Raw genomic sequence first — 25363 nt, forward strand, 5'->3', positions numbered from 1 at the left:
ATCCTGGAAATGCCTATTTGAAGACAGACACCACAAAATGGAATGAACCTGGCTCCCTTTATCACCGCCTGGAGAGGTGCCTGCTGACCGGAAACACCTGTGTTGGACTTCATCTGCGCAATAAACTTCTATGGTTAAGTCATTGTGATTAGAGTTTTATCTGCTAAGGCAGTGAATTCTCAATCAACATGGTGAGTGAACAGCATTACTTTCACTTTTAATATACTGGAGGGAAAGGGCACACATTTGCTTTAAGCTATTGATTGGGAATGTCATTTATAGCAATGTGGTTAATATAATGAAATGCCAAATCAGCCCCAAATGTGGATGCCACATAGAATTTATTATAAGATTGAATATATGATAGAAGTGACTTAGCACAGATTTATCAGTTAAAAATAATTTCTCAGAATTTTAACAGCATGGTTCTATTATTTCAGTTTTTCTTTCATTCCCTTTTTCCTTCCTTACAGGTATTTCAAATTCAGTAGGTCCATAGCCAAAATCAAATGCCACCAGAAAATCCTATTACCTCCAACTTTTAAATTTATCCTGAATCAAATTTTTTACTGCACCCAGTTCTCTAGTCTGAATTACCATCATTCCTCTCCTGAACCTGTAATTAATTGGTCTTCATGCTTCTATGTATTTTAAAATTGTAAAATATTTTAAACTACCTGTGCCTTTATACTTTTTACTATATAAAGAAGTATGAAATTGTACATAAACATGGAATTGTTTTAAGTGTTTACATTTGCTGGTCCTGAGCATGTCATACTTTGGCCACCTGATGTGAAGAACTGACTCATTGGAAAAGATTCTGATGCTGGGAAAGATTGAAGACAGGAGAAGGGGACAACAGAGGATGAGATGGTTGGATGGCATCACTGATGCAATGGAGATGAGTTTGAGTAAAGTCCAGGAGTTGGTGATGGACAGGGAAGCCTGGCATGCTGCAGTCCATGGGGTCACAGAGTCGGACTGAACTGAACTGAGCATGGCAGCAGCCTCTTACTGCAAACACCTGGGACTCTGTCTAGTAGTTGGTGTGTTCAGTCATACACAGGTCAGGGAGTTGACAACCCTGGGAGTAGCCTCATCAATAAGTTTGGGATAAATACTCCAGCTTTCCTCCATTTCCCAGATATTTCAGCAGTATTGAGTTTGTAACCCAATGGGAACCTGCTCACTGACCTTGAACTGGCCTTCTTACCTTCCTGGTTTTACTTTTCCACATACCAACTCGTGCTTTCTGATATCATCTATCAGATAAATTGGTATTAGTGAGAATGCCACATCTGATGTGTGCGGATGGTACTTGGCTGTAGTTTTAATTTGCATTTCTCCAATTAGGCAGGGACATCTTTATATATATTTTTGGTCATTTGAGTTTCCTCTTCTCTAATTGGCTTTCTTCTTTTTCATGTCAGTATCTAAGATCTGTAAATTTTGGATACTAATAGTTTTCTGGTTATGTTCCTTGCAGAGAGCACTACTGTTTTCTTGTGGTTTGTTAAGTCTTCCTCAGTACTGGTTCCTATTTTTCTGTGTGATCTGTCTTTTCCCTCTAGGAAGATTTTAGGACATTTCTTTTTATTTCTGATGGTCTGTATCCTAATTTTACTGCTAACCATAAAGGGCTCTATTTATTAAGTCATTTTTTTAATAAAAATAAGCACACAATACTTCAAAAAATCTAATCACAACAGACATACCTAATGCAGAAAATAACACCCCGAACTGGTACCGTCAATAGTTTGCTGCATGCTTTTTTCCCACACATTAACGTTTATTAAACATTTTGAGTTGATATATAAGTTGCTTCTTAGCAGTTTTTGGCATTTTTGTCATCCTTTTTTTACTGCTGCAGATGTTACATTTTACAGACATATTAAATAGTTCTTATTAATCAACATTTGGGTTCTTTCCAAGTTTAAAACAAAATTTTGCAACAAATATTCTTGGGCCCATCTCTTTGTTCATGAATAATTTTTAGAAGTGGAAATTCTGGGTCCAAACCCAGAATATTTTGAATTTTAATTGATATTGCTAACTTACACACTAAAAAGTTTGTACCAATTTATAAGGCAGAAAATGCTATTTTTTTATGTTAAGAATCTAAATCTTTGCTAACAAGATGGGTTAAACATGTTTTAGTTTTCATTTTTTAATTCTGTGATGTTTAGTTTCTAACTTACTAATTTTGGTTTCTAGCAATATTCATTCTCAATTTATTACCTTTTAAAATTTTAGCCATTATGCTTGATTTTAGATTATCCTTTTTTGTAAAGAGCAGCCAATTCTTGTTCTGTCATTGTAACATCCTGTGAAATCTCACAGAAGGTCAAAAACAAAGTTTTTAAAGGTCTCAGACGTTCTCTTGACCATCAACAGGTAGTCTTGTACCTGTTCATCACTATCCTTGTGGAGTGGTCGGAGTGAACAGAATTTTTTTCAGTAGTGTGATCTATATGGAATAATTCTTAGTCCCTCTTTTGATCTAATTTAATAACTGAATGCTAGTTTTTCTGTTTATTGTCCATTTCTGACCTCTGGACCTACCCTCTAGCTCTACAGGCTCTGGTTTCAACTGTTACCACCAGGGGACTCGCCTACTTTGGGCTGTCTTGATAGATATATTCTACCCTAGGTGGTGCTGGTAACCTATTCCTGGCCCTTAATGGGAATTCAGACAGTTATAGCAAGAAATGTTTTACAAATGGTATCTGATATAGTCTAGTTAAGATTAATGGGGAATATACAATTATGTAAAAAACAGATAACTCATGAGAACCTACTATATAGCACAGGGAACTCTACCCAATGCTCTGTGGTGATCTAAGGTAAGGAAATCCAAAAAACAGGGGATATATGTATATGTATAGCTTATTCACTTTGCTCTACAGCAGAAACTAACACAACATTGTAAACCAAGTATACTCCAATAATAATTAATAAAAAAAGATTAATAGGGAATAAAAGTACATTGCTTGGAAATAATAGATCTAAAGTGAACAGAAGTCTCTACAACAAAAAATATATAGTTTTCTTTGGGGGGGAGAAATGCTTGAAATAGATTGGAAAACATTTTCACATTAATTGTTCTTTTCATATACTTCAAATCTGTACTTAATGCCTTTTTCCTCCTGGACATCCAAAGGAACACCTGGATATCTGTAAAAGAAAAAGATGTATAATTAAATATTATGCAAATACATTACACATGCAAATAGTAAGAAAAACTTCAAACTATATAGAAAGTTAGAAAATGAAACATATAATTCTTCTTCTTTTCCTTCTTACTCCTAATTCTTCTCCCCCAAACTAACCACTGTTAGCAGTTTCTCTTTATCTTTCCACTCTATTATCCAGCTAATACGAAATTTCTTAAGGACGTTTTGTAAGTCTTAAACTTGGTATCAAATTTCCTGTGTGAGCAAAGGGAAAATAAAGTTCAACCTTTAGCTGTCAGAGTGGAACTGAAGTTATATGTGATATATGGTAATTCTTGATTTCTGTTTAATTAGTAGACACGACACTGCTCTAATTCCCCAATGTGTGGCTTATTGCAAATCCTTTACTAGAATCACTGTTTATTTTTTCTATGCCCTAATACTCACTTAGGTTGGTGTTCCCACCAGCTTCTAAGTAAAAACCCAGGCCCTCCTTTGGGTATATACTTAGAAGTGGGATTGCTAGATCATATGGTAGTTCTATTTTTAGTATTTTGAGGAGCCATCATACTGTTTTTCATAGTGGCTGCACCATTTTACATTGCTATCAATAGTGTGCAAGAGTCCTAATTTCTCCACATCCTTGCCAACACTATCTCTCATTTTTCTGATAAGTGAATCACTTAGTAAGTGAAGTCCGGTAAGGCTCTTGAAGAGATAATTGCACTTCCATGTTCACTACAGCCAAGATATGGAATCTATAGCGGCAAATGAATATATAAAGAAAATAAGTACACATAAAATAGATTATCATTCAGCTTTCAAAAGAGAAGGACATCCTGCCATCTGTAACAACATGGATGAACTTGGAGGACATTATGCCAAGTGTAATAAGTCAGTCACGGAAGGACAGTATTGCATGATTCTTAATGAGAAATCTATAATGGTCAAATTCATAGAAGCAAGAGTACAAGGGTGGTTCACAGGGGTTGGGGAAGGAGGTAACAGGGAGTAGCTGTTCAAAGGGTATATACAATTTCAGCAGGATAAGTAAGTCCTGGAGATGTTCTGTGTGACACTGTGCCTATAGTTTACAATACTGTAGTGTACTGATGAGGGTAAATAAGGAGAGTGAAAAAGCCAGCTAAAAACTCAATATTGAAAAAACTAAGATCATGGCATCCGGTCCTATTACTTCATGGAAAATAGAAGGGGAAGAGGTGGAAGCTGTGATAGAGTTCCTCTTCTTGGGCTCTAAAATCACTGTGGATGGTGACTGCCACCATGAAATTAAAGATGATTGCTTCTTGGCAGGAAAGCTATGACAAACCTAGACAGTGTGTTAAAAAGCAAAGACATCACTTTGCCAACAAAGGTCTGTATAGTCAAGGCTATGGTCTCTCCAGTAGACATGAATGGTTGTGAGAACTGGATCATAAAGAAGGCAGAGTGCTGAAGAATTGAGGCTTTCAAACTGTGGTGCCGGAGAAGACTCTTTATAGTCCTTTGGACAGCAAGGAGATCAAACCAGTCACAACATGGATGACCTTACAAACAGAATACTAAGTGAAAGACTTCATATTATATGATTCTATTAATATGAAATATCCAGAATAGGCATATCTATAGAGATAGAAAATAGATTAGTGTTCCCTAGAGCCAGGATGGGAAGGGAATAAAGAGCAGCTGCTAATGTGCACAGGGATTTTTTTGGGGGGTGGTGAAAATGTTCTGAACTTGACATTGTGGTGATAGTCACAAAACTCTGAATAGACTAAAAACCACTGAATTTTATATTTCGAATGGATGAATGTTGAGATGTGTGAATCATTTCTCAGTAAAGACGTTCATGTTTTTTTTTCTAAGAGTTAAAAAGCCAGCCCTGAATTTAAGTTATAAAGGATTCTAAAGTGTCACAGCTTTGCAAGATGTCTGAGAGCATCAGAGTTTAGAAAGGTATTTTAAAGGTATTTAATATGAAGCTGGTTCACATAGAAATTTATTCTTTTTGTTAGTAGCAAGAAGAAAGGTAAAAAAGAGGGACAGCAGAGATCAATATCCACAGAAGGTGAGAATCAGCAATCTAAGCAGTACAAGAGAAAATAAGGTGGGTCAAAGAAACACAGACAATTTTTAAAAACTGTATATACGGTGGTGGTTTAGTCATTAGTTGTGTCCAACTCTTTGTGACTCCATGAAGTGTAGCCTGCTAGGCTCCTCTACCACAGGATTTCCCAGGCAAGAATACTGGAGTGGGTAGCCATTTCCTTCTCCAGGGAATCTTCCCAACCCAGGGATCAAACCTGATCTGTGCTGCAGGCGGATTCTTTACTGACTGAGCCACCAGGGAAGCCCCACCTGTATATACAACTGAAATCAATAATGTGATTTTTCTAAGCAGTCACCTTTGGAGACCACATAAGCAAAAGGCTGCACTTTGGTTGTTTAGGAAATTTTTAGAGTTCTTAGAGTTTCTAGATTTTTTTTAGAGCTAGATAAGAGCCCAAGAAAATCAGTTACACACTTCATTTGATTCAAGACCATTACCTATATTACTCTAAAAGAAAATTCAAGTGGCTCAGTCATGTCCAACTCTGCAACCCCATGGACTGTAGCCTGCCAGGCTCCTCTGTCCATGGAATGCTCCAGGCAAGAATACTGGAGTGGGTAGCCTATCCCGTCTCCAGCGGATTTTCCCGACCCAGGAATTGCACTGGTGTCTCCTGCATTGCACCAGTTGAGTTACCAGGGAAGCCCCAACTCTAGAAAGTAATATACTTTACTCTAAAGCTTTATAGTAAATATATATAATATACGTTACCCTGCAAAAGTATCACTTAATTGAGACTGGCCCTCATCATCCATTTATACAGACTTTGCTCTGAATGTTGCTTTTAGGAGGAATTTCCAAAATCAAACTTGGACTCAAAGAAAGACTGTTTCCAACCGAGAATGTCTGAAAGAATGTGTTAAGAGCTAGTCTAAAAAGTGTTGGTATAATTAATCCTTTATTCTCCATAGCTAACAGCTGAAAAGTGCTTTTAAACTAAAATGTTTTCACAATCAGTTTCATGCTAAAAGCACAAGTACAGAGTAAATCAAATGTAACCTCTTCTTCCACCTCCTCCACTGCTAACTAAGTTCTTTTATCTTTCACCTGGACTACTGTAATGGGCCTCCCTCCTTCACTGTCCCTCCAGCCCACTTCCTGTAACAGAATAGTTAAAGTGAAAGTTGCTCAATGTCTGACTCTTTGTGACCCCATGGACTATACGGTCCATGGAATTCTCCAGGCCAGAATACTAGAGTGAATACCATTCCCTTCTCCAGGGGATCTTCCCAACCCAGGGATCGAACCCAGGTCTCCCACATTGCAGGCGGATTCTTTACCAGTTGAGCCACAAGAGAAGCCCAAGAATATTGGAGTGGGTAGCCTATCCCTTCTCCAGAGGAACAGTGTCCAGTATCACTCTGCATTCAGAACCCTCTAACCTCGCCCTTGGTCTGATACCTTTCAGTCCCCATCTCACTCACAATGCCCATAGTGGCTTTCAGGTTCAGGGAACATGCCAGGCTTGTTTCTGACCTCAGGTCTCTTGCACTAGCTACTTCTGGTTTCTGGAATGCTCTTCTCAGGTCTTTGTGTGGCTGGCTTCTTGCTGTTTAGCTCTCAGTGTAGGCATCACCGTTCAGAAAGGACTTCTCAGACTACACAGCATCTACCACATTGCAGTATTTCAATTCATCACACAGCCACTCTTTGGATGCTTATCTGTTATTCACCCCCCTCCTCCTCTGTTATGAAAAATGTGATCTGGAGCATAGTGATAGTAACATCACCTGTCTAGGTAAGCACTGTATCCCCAGTGGTGTGATCCTGAGTAAGCAGAGATCTCACAGAACGAACTAAGGCTGACTCTCTAGATTTCAGCAAAATCATTAAAACCTGAACCTTCCCAAGTGTGTTAAAGCAGATACCCCAAATTCCTATAGCATATGTCTATAAAACACATTACTACCTTGAATTCCTATAGCATATGTCTATAAAACACATTACTACCTTGAATTCTATCTGAAGACACATTCTCTTTTTTATTCTTAAGCAGGAAAGCCAAAGGTGCTTCAGACTAATTGATAACATTTTACTTACTCTGGAAGAAGTTTATATTTTTCAAAATCAATTTCTGGGAAAAACGTATCACTTTCAAATTCTTGCATGATCCTTGTCACAAATAGTCTATGATGGCCTGGCTTGTTCATGGCTTCCTTTGAAATAGAACAAAAGGCATTAATTTCCTTATTTATCTGTATCAAAAGCTATAGAAATGCTAATATTTTTGTTTTAATTACCTCCAAAGTATGCTATAATTATCCTATTCTTCACTTTGGGCCCCTGCAAAAGTATGACTTAGTATGAATGGCCCTAATCATTTATCAATAATTACAAGGGTGAATTCAAATATACTCTGGGCTCTAGTTTGCTTGCATAAACTCTTTTTGCATCTAAGCATTCAGTTTGTCTTTTATCTTTGGTTGTTGTTTAAGAATTAAAACCCCCAAATTATCTACTTTCCCTCCATGGAAAAAACTTACATATATATATGTATATATGGATAAGATAGTAATTTCATAAAACTTTGACTAATGAAAATCCCAAGGGCATACTTAGTACCTTTACATAAAATTTAAAATGCTTCAATTTCTCAGCAGATAGTCACAATGCTAGTAGGTAACACATTCTGTCTGTTGTTGCCAATGATTACATTTGGTCTTATAGAGATGGTGCCACTGCCTATAACACTGCTGCTAGTTTCTACAGAAAAACCTGCCCTGGAACAAATATCTTAAAATTTGAATATAAAGTCAGGAGTCACTCCCAACTGCAGCTCTAAGAAAGCAATAACTCTTGATTGTGAAATAGCTTACAGAGGGGAAAAAAAAACAACCCACAAAACCATATACTTCTAAATTCAAGTGTTTGTAATCCTTAAGATTCCACATAAAGGTCATAGAACAAATTTTACTTTTTATTTTCAATACTGTGGCTTCCATTAAATCAGTTTTTCTCTTGCCCCAACCAAATCAATTCTTACTGTACCAAAAATTAGAAAAATTGAAGGGACTAATCACAGTAGCATTTGAGGATCTATATCAAAGTTAATGATATTTGTACAAGCATATGTATGACTGAGTCCCTTCACTGTTGACCTGAAACTACCACAACGTTGTTAATCGGCTATACCCAATACAAAATAAAAAGCTTAAAGTTTGGAAAAAAAATAATAGTTAATGATATTTGGTCCACTGTTTCTGTACAGAGTCAGATGGTAAACATTTTAGGCTTTGTGGGCCATACAGTTTCTTACCTTTGTAGCAAAAGCAGTCATAAACCTCAATAAACCAATAGGCATGGCTATGTTTTAATGAAACTCTGTTTACAAAAACAGGCTGGTAGATTTGAATGTTCTACAAGTCATTGTGATGTGAAATAATCCCTAGTGAATTATCAGCTAGAGATTCTACTTTATTTATATGTGTTTAGATATATCAAATTATATAAATGTATTTAAGTACTTATATCGTCTAGAATACATTTTCAAGTGACTGCAGTATTGAATCTTCAAAATATGATAGGCACTGAGCAAAAGGAAGGATTTGTTTTCTTAGAAAATTCATACTTGGCCAAAAAGACCAAAGAAAAATGTCCATTTTTCCCCTATTACAAATGGACGAAATAAAGGTTGTAGAAACAGGAACACAAAAAACAAGAATTTTTATAATCCCACCTGGGATCTTGGTATACCTCTTCTTTCTAAAATAATTTCAGTGTTCGTATATTACCACAAGCCACCAAAAGATAGGGGCTGACTTTTTTTTCTCCGTGTAAATGTTCATCTTTCATCAATGTTATCAAATTCTATTTATTAACCTCAGCATTTTCTAAAGCTGGAGCTCTTCTGGTATCAAGCAAAAGGAATTATTTTCTATTTTACATACTGTCTTCCTTTATGATATGAAATCATGTAACACTTTCTCCCTATCCTCATTTTAAATGAAAGCTGTTGAGGTAGTCTTCTGTTTTTAATTAGCTCATATCCATCTAGTCACTGTATATCAATGGAGAGCCACAGCCTTTTCTCGGTAAGGAACATATTTATCATGAAAAACAGATGATAACTCAGTGTATCCAGGGCACATATGGAAAAGTAAACAATACAGTGCAAATACAGTTCTCAAGAAGAATGTTTTTAAAATTGGAAACATCAACTATTTTGAATTGAAAATAAATTGGTATAGACCTAAAAAATTATTTTAGAAGTTTCATTTAGTTTGTGTGATGGTGTCAAAAAATGAGTAATTCAAGCTAACAATATGTCTAACTTATAGAAATAACGCGATTTGCTCATAGTTTCATTTTTCAAAGTTTAGATGGCAGGGAAGCTGAAAGAGGGTAGACTGTTTCTTTATATTCACAGATAATTTTACTTACCTTATAAACAGAACTGCCTCCGACTATCCAAACCATGTCTACTTTATTTGTTAATTCTGGATCTTCAATAAGTTCTAAGGCATCATCCAGACTTTTGGCAAGAAAATGAGCTCCCTGTGGAGGTTCCCTGAGATTAACAAAGAATTACATATAATATCTATAAACACCATTCATATTAGTAAAATAATCTTACTAAGAAGCAGTAATTATAAAAAAAAAATCATCATAAAACCTTTCAATAAAAAGCATTTAGCATCAGTATGGCCCGTGGCCAATAATTCAACCCTTATTTGTTTATGTACAGTCCACAATGAATCAAAACCAAAACCACCTGTGATAAGATCAGAATGGTAGTTGTTTCTGGAGGGATGGGGTAAAGATTCACCAGTAAGGGACTTGAAGCAGCTTTCTGGGAGTGACAGTAACGTTCTGTATCTTTGATATGGGGTTATACAGGTGCATGTTGTTGTTGCTGAGTTGCTAAGTCATGTCCGACTCTTTGCAACCTCGTGGACTGCAGCACACCATGCTTCCCTGTCTTCTATCATCTCCTGGAGTTTACTCAAACTCATGTCCATTGAGTCGGTAATACTATCTAACCATCTTATCCTCTGCCGCCCTCTTCTTTTGCCTTCAGTCTTTCCCAGCATCAGAGGCATAGGTGCATACATTTGTTAAAATGTAGGAAATGTACCCATGAGACAAAAATGTATATTTTGTTGTACCTAGTATTTATTTCAAAAGAAAAACAGTAAAGTAATATTAAACTCTAGTTTTCCAAGTTTATTTATGTTGTAGCATGTATCAGTAATTCATTCCTTTTATTGTGGAATAATATTCCATAGCATGGATATAGCACATTTTGTTGATCCATTCATCAGTTGATGGACATTTGGGATGTCCCCATTTTGTGGCTACTATGAATGATGCTGCTTTGAATATCTGTGTACAGGTTCTTATGTAATTATGTTTTCATTTCTCTTGGGTATATACCAAGGGGTGGGACTGCTGGGGCATATGATGATTCTATGTTTAATCTTTTGAGAAAATGCCTGTTTTTCAAATGTGGCTGCGTAATATTTCTTTTAAAGCCACAACTGGATTTTCTAGAAAGATTTGGAAAGGCATTTTTTCCTATACCTCATTAAGGAAACACTTACTCAAAATGACTAATATCTGGCAGCAAATTTTGGGGCTACCTTGAGGATTCAGTTTCTTTTTACACTGGGGGTGGTGGTGGTAAGAAACTGAATCTATCTAAAAGCTTACATGAATTAGAGATTTACCTGTGTGAATCTCCCCACTTTTATTTAGGACCTAGCAGTGCCTGGCACACAGCAGGTGCTCAGGATATATGTGGAACTGACCACAAGTAGGGAAGCAGAAGGAAGGACAAAAAATAACTCTAAAATTTTTCCCTAACTGGTATCCTTATTTCCTTGGTGAGCTTGGTAATAAAGATTTTAAATTTTCTCTTTGCCTTATTAAAAAAAAAAAGTGAAAATACATCAAAAAATGTTATATATAAATACATAAGAAAAAACCAAATCCAATTACATACACCACAGGGGGGTCATAAGGAAGAAATTGGAGATATGCTTCCCCAACTGAAAATCTCCCCCACTGAGATTTCTTTATGTTTGTTTTAGCTCAAGCTGGCCATAAATAAACTTAAGTAGTATTCAAGAATATGTTATTAAAGAGTCTCTGGGAATGGCAATACAATCAGTGAATCTGGATTCTACCAAGTCAAGATATAATCAGAATATCCTAGCAACCAAGAGAGAGACCAGCATGAAGGTTGGGGCAGATGGCAAGACGTACATCAACATATTCCCCTACCCAAAGGCAATCAGTGCAAATATTCTGGTATACTTTCTTTCCTGTTTTTAACCTATGCCATTCTAGGAGGGATTTGGGAGAAAATCTACATAAGCCTGAATCCCCTTAGGCTATAGTTGTGCAGTGTGTTTTTCCTTCCCATGGTCTTTGATATGTTTACTTGGCTCAGTTATTTAGACAGCAATCTAGGTGTTGTCATGAAGGGATTTTGTAGGTGTGATTAAAGCTGATAATTAGATGACTTTAATCTGGGTGGACCTAATTCAAGGGGTTGAAAGGTCTTAAGAACAGATCTGAGGCTGCCCTGAAGAAATTTCACCAGTGGGCAGCAGCTTCAGCCCCTTCTAGAGTTCCTGCCTGTCCTTCCTGATGGTCTGCCCTAGAGGTATTTGGATTTGCCTAGCCAGCCCCCACAATGGTATAATTCCTTGCAATAAAATTCTTTTACCTGTCTATCTGTTACTGGTCTGATGCTCTGGTTGAACCCTAATAATACACATGGGAAAGGAATATTATGACCCCTGTTCTTAAGCAAGCAGTACCCTAGGATACTGCATTCTTTTTCTGCTTAGATTATTAGTTTAAGAGAGAATAATTACCATGCCAATTCCAAACTTCCTCTTATGGTATAATTCAGGTGCTCCCCCTCCCCCCAAATCCCTTGGGGTTCAGGAAGTTATCTTAGTGAGCTAGGACCAATGTAAACAGTAACAAAAAGAAACAAAATAGAAAGCCCATGTCCAGTAAATGCCATTGAAGCCCTGGTGCAGGACAAAGCACTGAAGCTGACTTGATGAACAGCCTTAATGCTGTTACCTGAACTGTTGTGGCCCTTCAAATGGGCCGGAACTTGGGGGTACAGAGTCCACTGATAAGAAAGTAAAAGAAGGAAGAAGAGAGGCTGAGCAGCCTGAAGGGGACAGAGAGAGAGAGAGAGAGAGAGAGATGAGGAAAGACAAGGGGACCAGTGCTCTGGTGGAACAAAGGCGTTTATTCAACATATTGTGGGCATATATATACTCTCTTACAAGATAGCCCTTTTTAACAGAGACAGGGATCAAAAATCTAACAAGTCATCCAGAAAGCCAGAGGCTAGAATCATTCTCCAGAGAGGGGGGGATGTAAAGGTTACTTTACATAACAGAAGGGAAGAGAGTTGTAAATGGCTGCTGTTGGAATTTCCATACGAATGAGATACATGAATTTCTATTATCCCCGAAAGCTGGCTTGCCGGCCCTCTGGCACCTGTCTTCAGGTGCTGTTAAGGAACAAAGAATTCATGCAGGACTGAAAACAGCACACAGGAAGCCTCCTGTTAAATGTATCCTGACACTGAACCACTTCTGCCTCCTCACCCTGCCAAGTCCCCAAGGCATTTCCAGGCATCCAGATCTATGTTACCTAATGTTAGATTGGTGAACAGAAAAATTCCTTGCACAGGTCAACTAAAGACACTCCTGCGAGTCCCTGGGAAATGCTTCCATTTCAAAACTTTGAAAAATTTAACCTTTAGACATTGGGTAAAGAGCCTAAGTACAAAATATTATTTGGGTGTTGTGGTAAACTAGAAATAACAGAGCACTAGATGACCACTTTTTAGCTTATTCTAAAACTTACATCTTAGTGTATTTAGGGATAGGTACAGAGAAAGGATAACCACTTAATTTTGGCAAGTTCCAAAACATGTGTTTTGATTTTATGTGAAACTAGATATTCCCATCTGAATGCAGAGTTCCAAAGAATAGCAAGGAGAGATAAGAAAGCCTTCCTCAGCGATCAATGCAAAGAAATAGAGGAAAACAACAGAATGGGAAAGACTAGAGATCTCTTCAAGAAAATTAGAGATACCAAGGGAATATTTCATGCAAAGATGGGTTCGATAAATGACAGAAATGGTATGGATCTAACAGAAGCAAAAGATATTAAGAAGAGGTGGCAAGAATACACACCAGAACTGTACAAAAAAGATCTTTACGACCCAGATAATCATGATGGTGTGATCACTCATCTAGAGCCAGACATCCTGGAATGTGAAGTCAAGTGGGCCTTAGAAAGCATCACTACGAACAAAGCTAGTGGAGGTGATGGAATTCCAGTTGAGCTATTTCAAATCCTGAAAGATGATGCTGTGAAAGTGCTGCACTCAATATGCCAGCAAATCTGGAAAACTCAGCAGTGGCCACAGGACTGGAAAAGGTCAGTTTTCATTCCAATCCCAAAGAAAGGCAATGCCAAAGAATGCTCAAACTACTGCACAATTGCACTCATCTCACACGCTAGTAAAGTAATACTCAAAATTCTCCAAGCCAGGCTTCAACAATACGGGAACCGTGAACTTCCAGATGTTCAAGCTGGTTTTAGAAAAGGCAGAGGAACCAGAGATCAAATTGCCAACATCTGTTGGATCATCGAAAAAGCAAGAGTTCCAAAAAAACATCTATTTCTGCTTTATTGACTATGCCAAAGCCTTTGACTGTGTGGATCACAATAAACTGTGGAAAATTCTGAAAGAGATGGGAATACCAGACCATCTGACCTGTCTCTTGAGAAACCTGTATGCAGGTCAGGAAGCAACAGTTAGAACTGGACATGGAACAACAGACTGGTTCCAAATAGGAAAAGGAGTACGTCAAGGCTATATATTGTCACCCTGCTCATTTAACTTATATGCAGAGTACATCATGAGAAACGCTGGGCTGGAAGAAACACAAGCTGGAATCAAGATTGCCAGGAGAAAAATCAATAACCTCAGATATGCAGATGACAACACCCTTATGGCAGAAAGCGAAGAACTAAAGAGCCTCCTGATGAAAGTGAAAGAGGAGAGTGAAAAAGTTGGCTTAAAGCTCAACATTCAGAAAACTAAGATCATGGCATCTGGTCCCATCACTTCATGGGAAATAGATGGGGAAACAGTGGAAACAGTGTCAGACTTTACTTTTTTGGGCTCCAAAATCACTGCTGATGGTGACTGCAGCCATGAAATTAAAAGACGCTTACTCCTTGAAAGGAAGGTTATGACCAACCTAGATAGCATATTTAAAAGCAGAGACATTACTTTGTTAACAAAGGTCCGTCTAGTCAAAGCTATAGTTTTTCCAGTAGTCATGTATGGATGTGAGAGTTGGATGGTGACAAAAGTTGAGCGCCGAAGAATTGATGCTTTTGAACTGTGGTGTTGGAGAAGACTCTTGAGAGTCCCTTGGACTGCAAGGAGATCCAACCAGTCCATCCTAAAGGAGATCAGTCCTGGGTGTTCATTGGGAGGACTGATGTTGAAGCTGAAACTCCAATACTTTGGCCACCTCATGCAAAGAGTTGACTCATTGGAAAAGACCCTGATGCTGGGAAGGATTGGGGGCAGGAGGAGAAGGGGACGACAGAGGATGAGATGGTTGGATGGCATCACTGACTCGATGGACATGGGTTTGGGTAGACTCCGGGAGTTGGTGATGGACGGGAGGCCTGGCGTGCTGCGATTCATGGGGTCGCAAAGAGTCAGACACGACTGAGCGACTGAACAGAGAGTTTCTTAAATTACATTATATAACTGATATCACCTTTATGATATTAAGTAGTTTCATCCATAGTAACATTCATACTATTTCAATATACTAAACCTCTACCATAAGAAATGGAACACTATTTTCTTGCAGTGAATATATGTTATAGTACTTACTTGAGTTCTCTACTGAGAACTATATTAATTCTGTCCTTTAAAGGTCGATTCTTCTCTGGAATGGAGAACCAGGTCTTTCTACCCATAATCACCAAATTCTGTTTACCTTTAAAATCACATGGAAAGAATAAACATATTTTGAGAGCATACATATATATTTTTATATACTTATACATATATACTGGAGAAGGCAATGGCACCCCACTCCAGTACTCTTGCCTGGAAAATCCCATCGATGGAGGAGCCTGGTAGGCTGCAGTCCATGGGGTCGCGAAGAGTCGGACACGACTGAGCGACTTCACTTTAACTTTGCACTTTCATGCACTGGAGAAGGAAATGGCAACCCACTCCAGTATTCTTGCCTGGAGAATCCCAGGGATGGCGGAGCCTGGTGGGCTGCCGTCTTTGGGGTCGCACAGAGTTGGACACGACTAAAGCGACTTGGCAGCAGCAGCAGCAGCATACATATACACATAGATATGATGGCCATAGTGACACCTAGTGGATCTGCTTTAAAAATTAAATTTAAAACAGCTTTACCAAAATTTATCATTTGTCATCCATTATCTAACTATTATTCCCTTGGCTTTAGCCAATTCATAACCAATATATAGCTTTAATCAACTGTAATCATGAACGACTTCACTTCACTTCTGGTGGCTCAGCTGGTAAAGAATCCGCCTGCAACGTGGGAGACCTGGGTTGGGAAGATCCCCTGGAGAAGGGAATGGTACCCACTCCGGTATTCTGGCCTGGAGATTTCCATGGACTGTATAGTCCATGGGGTCGCAAAGAATCGCTCATGACTGAGCGACTTTCACATATATACATTATTTGTAATTGCATACTTTATATATTTAAATTACAGTAAGTTTTCTTAAAGATGGCTGCTTAATATTCCAAGCAATGAGCGTAAAACATCAATTGTGCCTCTATGCTTCTCTTTCAAGTATACTGCTTCTATAAAAACTTTACATATATAGCTTCCATTTTTGTTTAATTACTTAGGAGGGAAAAACCTTGGGAGCTGGATATCTGGATCAAAGGAACATATACATTTCTATGGTTCTTGATATGTTCTGAGACTATCAAAGGAGTGCATGCATCTGTTTTCTTAAAGAATCATCATTAGTTTGATTTTTTCAAAACAAAAACATGAAATTTACAAACTGCAAACTGAAAAAATTTTATTTTCCTCCAAGAATAAACAACCCCCGCAGTAATTCAGAGAACCATTATATAGTATGCTCTATATTTTCAAGGACAGAACTTTATGTGTTCAATAAAGAGATTATCAACTATTAAAGATAATGGAGTTAACAGGTGAGGAATTCTGATGAGGAAAATGGTACAGACCTGAGCTAACAACTAAGGTAGAAATGATGAATGAAGGACATAGGGAGACAGCCAAGACATCCTTGGTACCCTTTCATTCATTCATCCAAGAAATGCTATATTTACTGAAAACAAGCAAACAGGCATAGGATGCTCTTCTTATTAGCAGGCCGTACTTAGGATTCTTGAGAGCGTTCACGTCAATCCTTTGCTTAAGATTCAAGGGCCAACTCCAAGGACCTTTTATCCCTGCCGTTACAGTTATGCTGCATCTGCTCCAATTTATGGTTCCCCTGTTTACTCTGCCATTGCTCCTCCAATGAACAAACATACACTCCTCTTAGGTTTTAAATAGTCCTCTTCCTCATGCCCATATTCTTTTCCCTGGTTATCTCCTTCTTGCCAGTGGCTCAATGCATCTCGTTCCCTGGGCCTGAATTTGTCTCGGATATCCTACAAGCACTTCAAAATCGTCATCATTAGAGCTGCTCACTATTTCCCATGTCACTCAGACTATCAAATTGGAAATCTGAGAGTTCATCCTTACTGCACCACCTTCAACTTTCGGATCTCCAAATCGAGTATCTTGTAGCCATTTTTTGCCCTTTGTTCTCTCCATCGCCATTCAGACATTATCATCTTACAGCAGCAACGATTTCAAAAGCCTCTTCCGTTCTCCTTTGCGGGCGCTGACCTCCACAGAAGCCTTTACCTAGCTTCCAATTTTGCCCAATACCTGAATTGTACGGCGCCCACATAAAATTTCAAATAAACTTTTTTTTTTTTTAAGGAATGTTTAATGAGTCTTGGGAACTGTATACACATTGATGTTAAGACAAAAGGTCCCAGACTAACATGAGAAACTTTTCACTTAAGTAAAATCTGCACTGGTAAGCTTCCTCAGGCAAGACTTTTCGCAAACTTGGAAGCACTTAAAAATGCCACATTACCTTCTACTGAAGAGACTGTGGTCATTCTTTGGAAATACTTGAATTCATTCCTACAAGTTAAGAGAAACAAGCACTCAGAATGTGATCCCATGGGCTTAAGCTCTAAAGCTCCCTGACAAACAGGGCGCAGATTGCGGGGCGGGGGGCACTTCCAGGGCTGGGATTTTGCTCCCGGGGGAGGAGCCCGAGATCAAGGTCTAGCCGGGCAGCTGGAGGACGTAAATCAATAACTTGCCGCCAGGCTCCGGACGCAGAAGGAAGCCCAAACCTAGCTTTTGCCAGCTCAGGTCACGAGACCGACACCTTCTTCTCCCAGCGTCGGCCCGACCCGGCCCAGGTGTCCCGATCAAGGGCCGTTGGCGCCAGTTTCGGTCCAACACTCACTCTCGACCCACCCAACCCCCGGGGCTCAGCAGATACCTGAGCGGTGGCCAGGGCAGGTTCCCGTTCTTGCCAATGCCCATGTTCTGGGACACAGCGACGATGCAGTTTAGCGGACGAACCATGACAGCGGCAGGAAACACTTTCGAGCTAGCCCTGGGCCCGGACCACCGCACAGAAGGCCACCTTGGCGCGCAATTTTGGCCGCCCCGCCCCTCCAGCCCTATTTGCGCAGGCGAGACCGCGCCCCCGCCCCGCCCCCCGCCCCGGCGCACCGCCGGGTCACGACGTGCTCGCGCCCGCAGACGCCCCGGGAACTGCGGCCGCGGGCCCGCGCTCCCCGCTCGGCCCGCCTCTCCGTCTGTTGACTCCAGGCCTTGCGATGTCGCGCCGCAAGCCGGCCTCTGGCGGCGCCGCTCCCGCCGGCCCAGCGTCTGCAAGGCAGGCTGTTTTGAGCAGATTCTTCCAGTCTACGGGAAGCCTGAAATCCACCGCATCCCCAGCGGGTGCAGCCGAGAAGGCGGACCCTGATTCTGACTCCGCGGCGCCCCTAGCGTCCACGCTCCCGCCGCAGTTGCAGCCACACGTGGTGGGTTCGGTCCAGGACGGGGCGGGGCCATCGGGGAGAGGGGGCGGGGCCAGACGGGCAGAGGCAGCGCCTGTGGGTGGGGCGGGATGAAGCGGGGACTGTGCGCGAGAATCGGCGAGGTGACTGGGCCAGACGGGAAAGGGGCGGGGCTCAGGAAAGAGAGTGTAGGAAGAGGTAGGCCCGCTTCCATGCTAGGTGCCCTTCGAACAGGGCTTCCCTTGTGGCTCAGCTGGTAAAGAATCTACCTGCAGTGCTGCCTGGGTTCGACCCCTGGATTGGGAAGATCCCCTGGAGAAGGGAAAGACTACCCACGCCAGTATTTTGGCCTGGAGAATTCCATGGAGAAGTCCATGGGGTCGCAACGAGTCGAACACGACTGAGCGACTTTCACTTCACACTCACACTTGAGGTAATAGTTGAGGTTAGGGTCACACCAACTCTTAATGGCAGCCTTGAGACAGAAACTCAGGTCTCCTGACTCCCGTTCTGATGAGTAGGGTCAAAGGATACCTCTTTTAATCTCCATTCTACTCGCTCCCCCCCTTTTTTTTTTTCTGAATTGAGGGTTGAAGAAGAGCTTTGTTCATTTGTATGTGTTTAGTTAGGTGACTGGATGAAAACTGTCGTTAAATCTCCAGTTTTTAAGGTTGCAACAGCCTTGCTCAATGTTTCGGGCGATTACCAGTGAAAGTCGTGACTTATGTGCGGTTCCTTGGTGACTGTACCTACGCCTTGTGGTTCAGATTATAAAGTCTGATACACGATATGAGTGGATTAAGTTTCTTGAGATGATACAGATGTGCTAGTCGTTGGGTCCTTCCTGTTGCTTGCTATCCTTTGAGTAAAATAGTTTTGTTTTGTTTTTGACCAGTAACACTGCCACAGAGGAAAGCCTAAGGATGAGCCCTCACTGGGGCTCCCTGGTACAGCATTTCTCAAACTGAAAATGTGGAAGGGAGTTGTAGATTGGCTTTTAAGTAACCCTCCAGGTTTTAAAGCAGGTGACAGCTTGGCTGCTTCAAAATTTTGTTCCCTTCATTTATATTTCTTCTATAGAGGATTGTTCCTCTCCTGTCTTTATTTTTTGACCATAGTCTACATTTCCATGAATTCACCAAGATCTTATTTTACGCCTACCGTTTAGAGGTTATTTGGTGAAGGACCTAAGTTTTTGACAGTTTTTCTGCCAGTGTACAGTCCATAATCTTGTGGCATCTTCAGTGATAAAACATAAGCCAAGTTTGAACATGAAACAGTTAAATTACAGTTAACATTTCAAAAATGATACCGTTCTTTAATTATCTAAATATTAGTTTGTTTCTTGAAGGTATTCTATTTAACATAGGTAAGTAGTGTGATTCATAATCTGAGATAGGGCAAGGCTGATTAAGTGAAGAAAAGTAGCAGCCTTGGTTCTAATTCTAGGACTGCTTGAGATTCTGAGGCTCATGACTTGACCTCCAGCTTATCTTTGATGATGGTAAAAACAGTTCACCCATAGCTCTAAGTGGACAATTCTATGAAGGGTGGATGGCAAGAACCTACTGTCATTCAGAAGTAAAGTTTAAATTATTTTGCGTACATCAAGTTTTGAGATTAGAGATGACATATCCTTTTCTAACATAGGTTGCAGAAATTGACAGAAGTAAAAAAAGAGCACTGGAGAGTGATGGGCCTGTTAAAAAGAAAGCAAGGAAAGTCCAAGAAAAGGAAGAAGGAAGTGATTCTGTAATATCTGGGAACTCTGGTGAGTTCTGGGGCAGTTTTTCTTCATTCTCACAAGTCATGGCTCTGATATTCTTCTGTTCTCCTGAGGGTAGAGGAGGCTATAGGAGAATTGGGCCATTTTTTACCTTTGTGGAGAAAGGCTTGCATAGTGCTTGAGTAGACTGGCACCTTCTTAAGTGGCGATATGTGGGTAGAAGATTGGGGAAGTAGGGCTAAAAGCTGGAGTTCTGCAATTTGGCTGTAGTTCTTTCAATTTTCTCTTTTATTCCCTTTAGCAAATTTTGGTCTTGATTATAAAAGTAAAACATTCTTGTTATAAAATTTTCAAACAATTTTAGAAATGTAGAAGGTAGACAGTAAAAGACCTCACAGTCTTTCAGTAAGGCCTACTGCTGATTTTTGGAGATGCTGTATATTCTTCCAGGTTTTTCTACTTATGCACATCTGTATGTATAAACATATACCACAAATTAGTTAACTAATAATATTTCATAAATTATAATATACTATATATACTAATTTGTGACTTTTTTCCCCCCACTTAGAACATTTTGAGCAATATTAGGACGTGGAGATCTATCCTGTCCTTTTTAATCATGGAGCTGTTTCTTCTGTATGTGAAAAGATTTTGGGTAAAACCACCATTCCTGAGCTCCTGGACTTCTAGCGGAGGTATTGGATACAGATAGTTGAGCAAATTTTTCTTTACTTAATTGGCCTCAGACAGTTTATGATAGGAGAGGACAGAGAATGCTTCTTTCTTCATTATTCTCATGAAACTAGGTAAAGAAAATGAAGTGAAGTGAAGTGAAAGTCATTCAGTTGTGTCCGACTCTTTGCAACCCCTTGGGCTGTAGCCTGCCAGGCCCCTCTGTCCATGGAATTCTCCAGGCAAGAATACTGGAGTGGGTAACCGCCTTCCCTTCTCCAGGGAATCTTCCCAACCCAGAGATCGAACCCAGGTCTCCCGCATTGCCGGCAGATTCTAAACCATCTGAGCCACCAGGAAAGCCCAAAGAAAATGAGTCAAAAGCAAAAAAGAAAAGTTTGAATTTGGTGGATCAAGAAGTAAAATTTGAATTTATGTGTGAAATAACTGTAGAAATGGAGATGCATGATTAAAGTGAAGGATAGGTCTGATGATACCCTTTTCCTCCTCCTACCTGAATGGGCCATGACTGGAGGCATGACTTGACAGAATTTGCATTTTCCAGGGCTGTCTACTTTTCTTTGCTTCTTTACTCTGCATGGACCTGACCTATTTAGTTTTTCAGTAAAGTCTTCAAGCTGTTAATGAACAGCATCTGTTTACCTGCTGTTGTTCTGGAGGCTTTTTGTAGTTCTTTTATTTTTCCCAACAACCCTTGTTATTCTCCTTTTATAGAAGAAGAGGTGGTGATATGTGAGGTATGAGGGTTACCACACTTCAGTGACTTACCCTGGCACCCAGGAGGGATGAGGTAGAAATGGGGCATCAGACTTGGAATGTTACGATATAAAACCTTTGTTACTTGGTAAACATTGCTTTCAGGGAGAATAAAGAGCATTCACCAGTCAAAAGCTGGGTGATTACTCCACCTCATTTTTTTTTTTTTTATATCTGAATTATTAAGATATAATTTCACGTTATACAGTTTACCCATTTAGCATGTACAATTCAATGACTTTTAGTATATTCACGGAATTGTGCAGCCCTCATTAAAGTCAATTTTAGAACATTTTCATCACCCCCAAAGGAAACTCAGTACCTGTTAACAGTCACTTCCCATTTTCCCCCAACAGCACCCTTTCAGACCTAAGTAAGCACAAATCTATTTTCTGTCTATAGATTTGCCTATTCTGAACATTTAATATAAATAGAATCATACAGTATGTGACCTTTTTGTCTGTTGTACCCCTTTCAAAAGTTTTTTGATTTAATTTCTTGTTGTTCATCTTCTTGTGATTTAATTTTATGTTATTTCATAACAGAGAATTTGATTAAATTTTAACCAAAACATTTTTTTTTATATGGTTAAATTTACATCTTAGCCATTTTAAAGTGTACAGTTCAGTGGTATATACATGTCTGGCTACCTTTGATAAATAAAATCTCCCCAAATTCAGACTTGCTTTTTGTTATTAATATTATTTTAATTACGAATAAACATAGTGTAGAACTCTGTCTCAAAAGCATTTTGAGAAATACAGATATCTATTATCTTAATACTATATAAGTTTGGACTTTACAAAATCAATTAAGGATACAATAAAATATAGCTAGAGTATATAAAAATAATATACAATAAAAAAAAAACCTGGAAAATGTATCAGATATTATGCCTTTAAACTGTACCCAGAAAATTCAAATTGAAATTTGCCTTAAATTCATATAATTGGCAGGTTATCCTTGAACCATTTTATAAAAGACATCAACCAGTATTTATGATTATTACACACTAATATCCTAAAGTTGAAGCTACTTAATCAAAAAAATTTTTAAGTAAAATGTTTTAAATCAAAGTAGAGTTGATTTACAGTGTTGTGCTAGATTTTGGTGTACAGCAAATTGATTCAGTTATATATATATGTATATACCTATATATATTTCAGATTTCTTTCCCTTATAGGTTATTGTATAATATTGAGTATAGTTGCCTTGCTATACAGTAGGTCCTTGTTATTTATCTATTTTAAATATATATGTATATATATATATTAGTTTATATCTGCTAATCCCAAACTCCTAATTTATCCACCCCACCTCTCCTCTGATAACCATAAGTTTGTATCTATGTCTGTGAGTCTGTTTCTTTTTTTGTAAATAAATTCACTTGTATCATATTTTAGATTCCACATATAAGTGATATCATATGATATTTGTCTTTCTCTGACTTTCTTCATCAGTATGATAATCTAACTCCACCCATGTTGCTGCTAATGGCATTATTTCTTTTTTTCTTTTTTTTATGGCTGAAGATAAAGCTACTTAGCTTTAATGAAAAAAATCAAATTTGTCCATGGAATTAAATGTACCATTCCCCAAATTCCCATTTTTGTATTCTATAATGACTATACTTATTATAGAAGGTAAAAAATGTTGTCCATTGAACTTTTCATTTTTATTTTATACTATTAAAAAAACAATCACCTTTAGAAGTTTAAAACAACATGCCTCAGTTTGGAATAAATATTTAAAACAAAGACACTGAGATTAAAAAATAAGTTTTTTAAATTAAGAGAAAGTTCTACTGCTTACCTGGGTTTCTACTGTTAGACAAGATTTGAAACTGCCTCTTAAATTTGTTTATTTTTCTTTTTAAGACCTTATCCTACTTGACTTGTATCTTATTTTTTATCTGCCTAAATTTAAATATCTTATTTCCAGCTTAAACCCTCTAAAACATTGACTGTAGGTTGTCTTTCCAGACAGTTTTTGACACTCTGATATCTATGAACATGGATTTGTTGTTGTTTTTAATTCTTTATAGGTGTTTAAAATATGTAGAGAATTATAAGCATGATAAATTTCACAAACTGAAGTCACCTCTATAACTATCTCTTATATCAAGAAGCTATATTACTAGGACTCCCAGAAATATCTCTGTGCTCCTTCTCACTGCAACCCCTTCCCGCAACCCAGGATAAGTGTTATCCTGACTTCAGTGTAGATTGGTTTTGCCTGAACATTGTGTTTAATTTAACCAACTTAAAATATGTTTGTAATATTACAGAGATTTTTCTTTTTTTCCTTTTTTTAAGATGATGAATTATTTTATCTGTAAAACAGGTTATTGTACAGGTTTTTAAAAATATGTTTATAATGGCATATTTATATTTTAACATCTACTCTGTGCTTCCTTCTAGATTAAAATTCTTCATTTAAAATATGATGATTCTTCTTCCTCCTTGATCATTCATAACCTAAGTCTAGAGGAGTAGTCATGAGGAAAGTAACTATTATGTATTTCCATTTTATGGCACACAAAATTTAAAGCTCAAACAGTGAAAGTGTTAATTTCAGTGAAAGATTTTTAGCAAGGAATTTTTGGTCTATTTAATGTCTTGGGACAGCAACCAGTGGCCTTATTTCTAGGGTATATTCTGTTAAGGGCTCAGAGGCTAGTGATAATGCTGCCAAGTCTTAATCTCACATTGTGCCAATTTGATGGCTCATTTCATGGCATCTTCAGAAAACGAGATAGTATAAGTGAAGTTTTAAATATAGGAGCAGAATATAGAGGTTGCTAAGGTTTGTTTGGGTACTGTTAACTTAAAACAGTAAAAACAATCCAATTGTTTTAGCAGCAAAATGGCTTTATCTGGGAGCAGCAGAGAATACAGGACATGCAGCTATAGCAAATAGCATGCAAATTTGGCAAGGCAAAGGAGAGAAAACTATAAAGGAGAAGGGGAAGTTGATAAGGGTTTGTTATGAACAGAAAGTTGATTAGAGGAAATTGGGAGTTCAGAATAGAGTGGGTTTTCTTTGGCTAAGTTGTGACAGTCTCTCATTGGTTGAACTGTTGTCAGGCTAGGAGAAAATCTTCCTCCTTCTGGTAGTAGTAAAGTAGTGTCACTTCTGTAGGAGATGCAAGGTAAGTCTCTTCCTGTTGGGGTCTGTATTGACACTGGGTGTGCAGGAGAGCTTCCCCTGCTGGCCTCCCAATTCCATTTTCCTTTTAATTTTCATAGTACACTGCACTCACCTGCAATGCAGGAGACCTGGGTTTGATCCCTGGGTTGGGAAGATCCCCTGGAGAAGGGAATGGCTACCCATTCCAGTGTTCTGGCCTGGAGAATCCCATGGACTAGACAGTCGCAAAGAGTCGGACACGACTGAGTGACTTTCACACACACTGTACTCGGGGGCTTCCTTGGTGGCTCAGATGGTATAGAATCCACTTGTCAGTGCAGGAGACATACAAGATGTGGGTCTGATCGCTGGGTCCAGAAGAGTCTCTGGGGAAGGGAATGGCAACCCACTCCCATATTCTTGCCTGGGGAATTCCATGGACAGGGGGATCCAGCAGGCCACAGTCCATGGGGTTACAAGGAGTCAGACACACACACACTGTACTCAGGTTTTGACCAGTCGGGTTTTTCACAGTGGTTACAGTCTTCCTCAAGGCCTAATGGAGGAACTGGGGCCTATATCTGTGTCTCCTCTGAGGCATAAGGGTTTTATAGCTCTTGGGGGCTTTTTATTTGAGAAGG

General features: G+C 38.9%; 2 protein-coding genes across 4 annotated transcripts in view; one reads left to right on the forward strand and one right to left on the reverse strand.

The window, feature by feature from the left end:
- Window positions 1–322: 322 nt before the first annotated feature.
- Window positions 323–18046, reverse strand: DHFR (dihydrofolate reductase). The gene is made up of 6 exons (XM_081503825.1): window positions 17890–18046; window positions 17470–17519; window positions 15185–15290; window positions 9664–9790; window positions 7324–7439; window positions 323–3174 (listed from the first exon to the last, which is right to left on the reverse strand). Exons 1-6 carry the CDS (start codon window positions 17973–17975, stop codon window positions 3096–3098), a joined length of 564 nt encoding a protein of 187 aa, XP_081359951.1. The 5' UTR covers window positions 17976–18046; the 3' UTR covers window positions 323–3095.
- Window positions 18047–18151: 105 nt separating this feature from the next.
- MSH3 (mutS homolog 3) overlaps window positions 18152–25363 on the forward strand; it is a 182544-nt gene continuing 175332 nt past the window's right edge. For 2 of the 3 annotated variants that reach the window (XM_081503823.1, XM_081503824.1), the window contains exons 1-2: window positions 18152–18436; window positions 20066–20186. In XM_081503823.1, coding sequence (XP_081359949.1) covers window positions 18233–18436; window positions 20066–20186 — 325 coding nt within the window. In that variant the 5' untranslated portion in view covers window positions 18152–18232. Of the gene's footprint in view, window positions 18440–20065; window positions 20187–25363 lie in introns of all 3 variants that reach the window. The other variant, XM_081503822.1, reaches the window with a different exon arrangement.

This window comes from Giraffa tippelskirchi, chromosome 6, assembly GCF_054371585.1.
Source record: "Giraffa tippelskirchi isolate mGirTip1 chromosome 6, T2T-mGirTip1v1.2.pri, whole genome shotgun sequence".
In the NCBI taxonomy this organism is placed as follows: Eukaryota; Metazoa; Chordata; class Mammalia; order Artiodactyla; family Giraffidae; genus Giraffa; species Giraffa tippelskirchi.

Excerpts from the sequence above, each read along its gene's own strand:
- DHFR (XM_081503825.1), bottom strand. The coding sequence starts at position 17,975 with ATGGTTCGTCCGCTAAACTGCATCGTCGCTGTGTCCCAGAACATGGGC. Across the intron at positions 15,291-17,469 it reads CACAGTCTCTTCAGTAGAAG|GTAAACAGAATTTGGTGATT; the intron begins GTAATGTGGCAT and ends GTGATTTTAAAG. Across the intron at positions 3,175-7,323 it reads AAATATAAACTTCTTCCAGA|ATATCCAGGTGTTCCTTTGG; the intron begins GTAAGTAAAATG and ends TTTCTTTTACAG.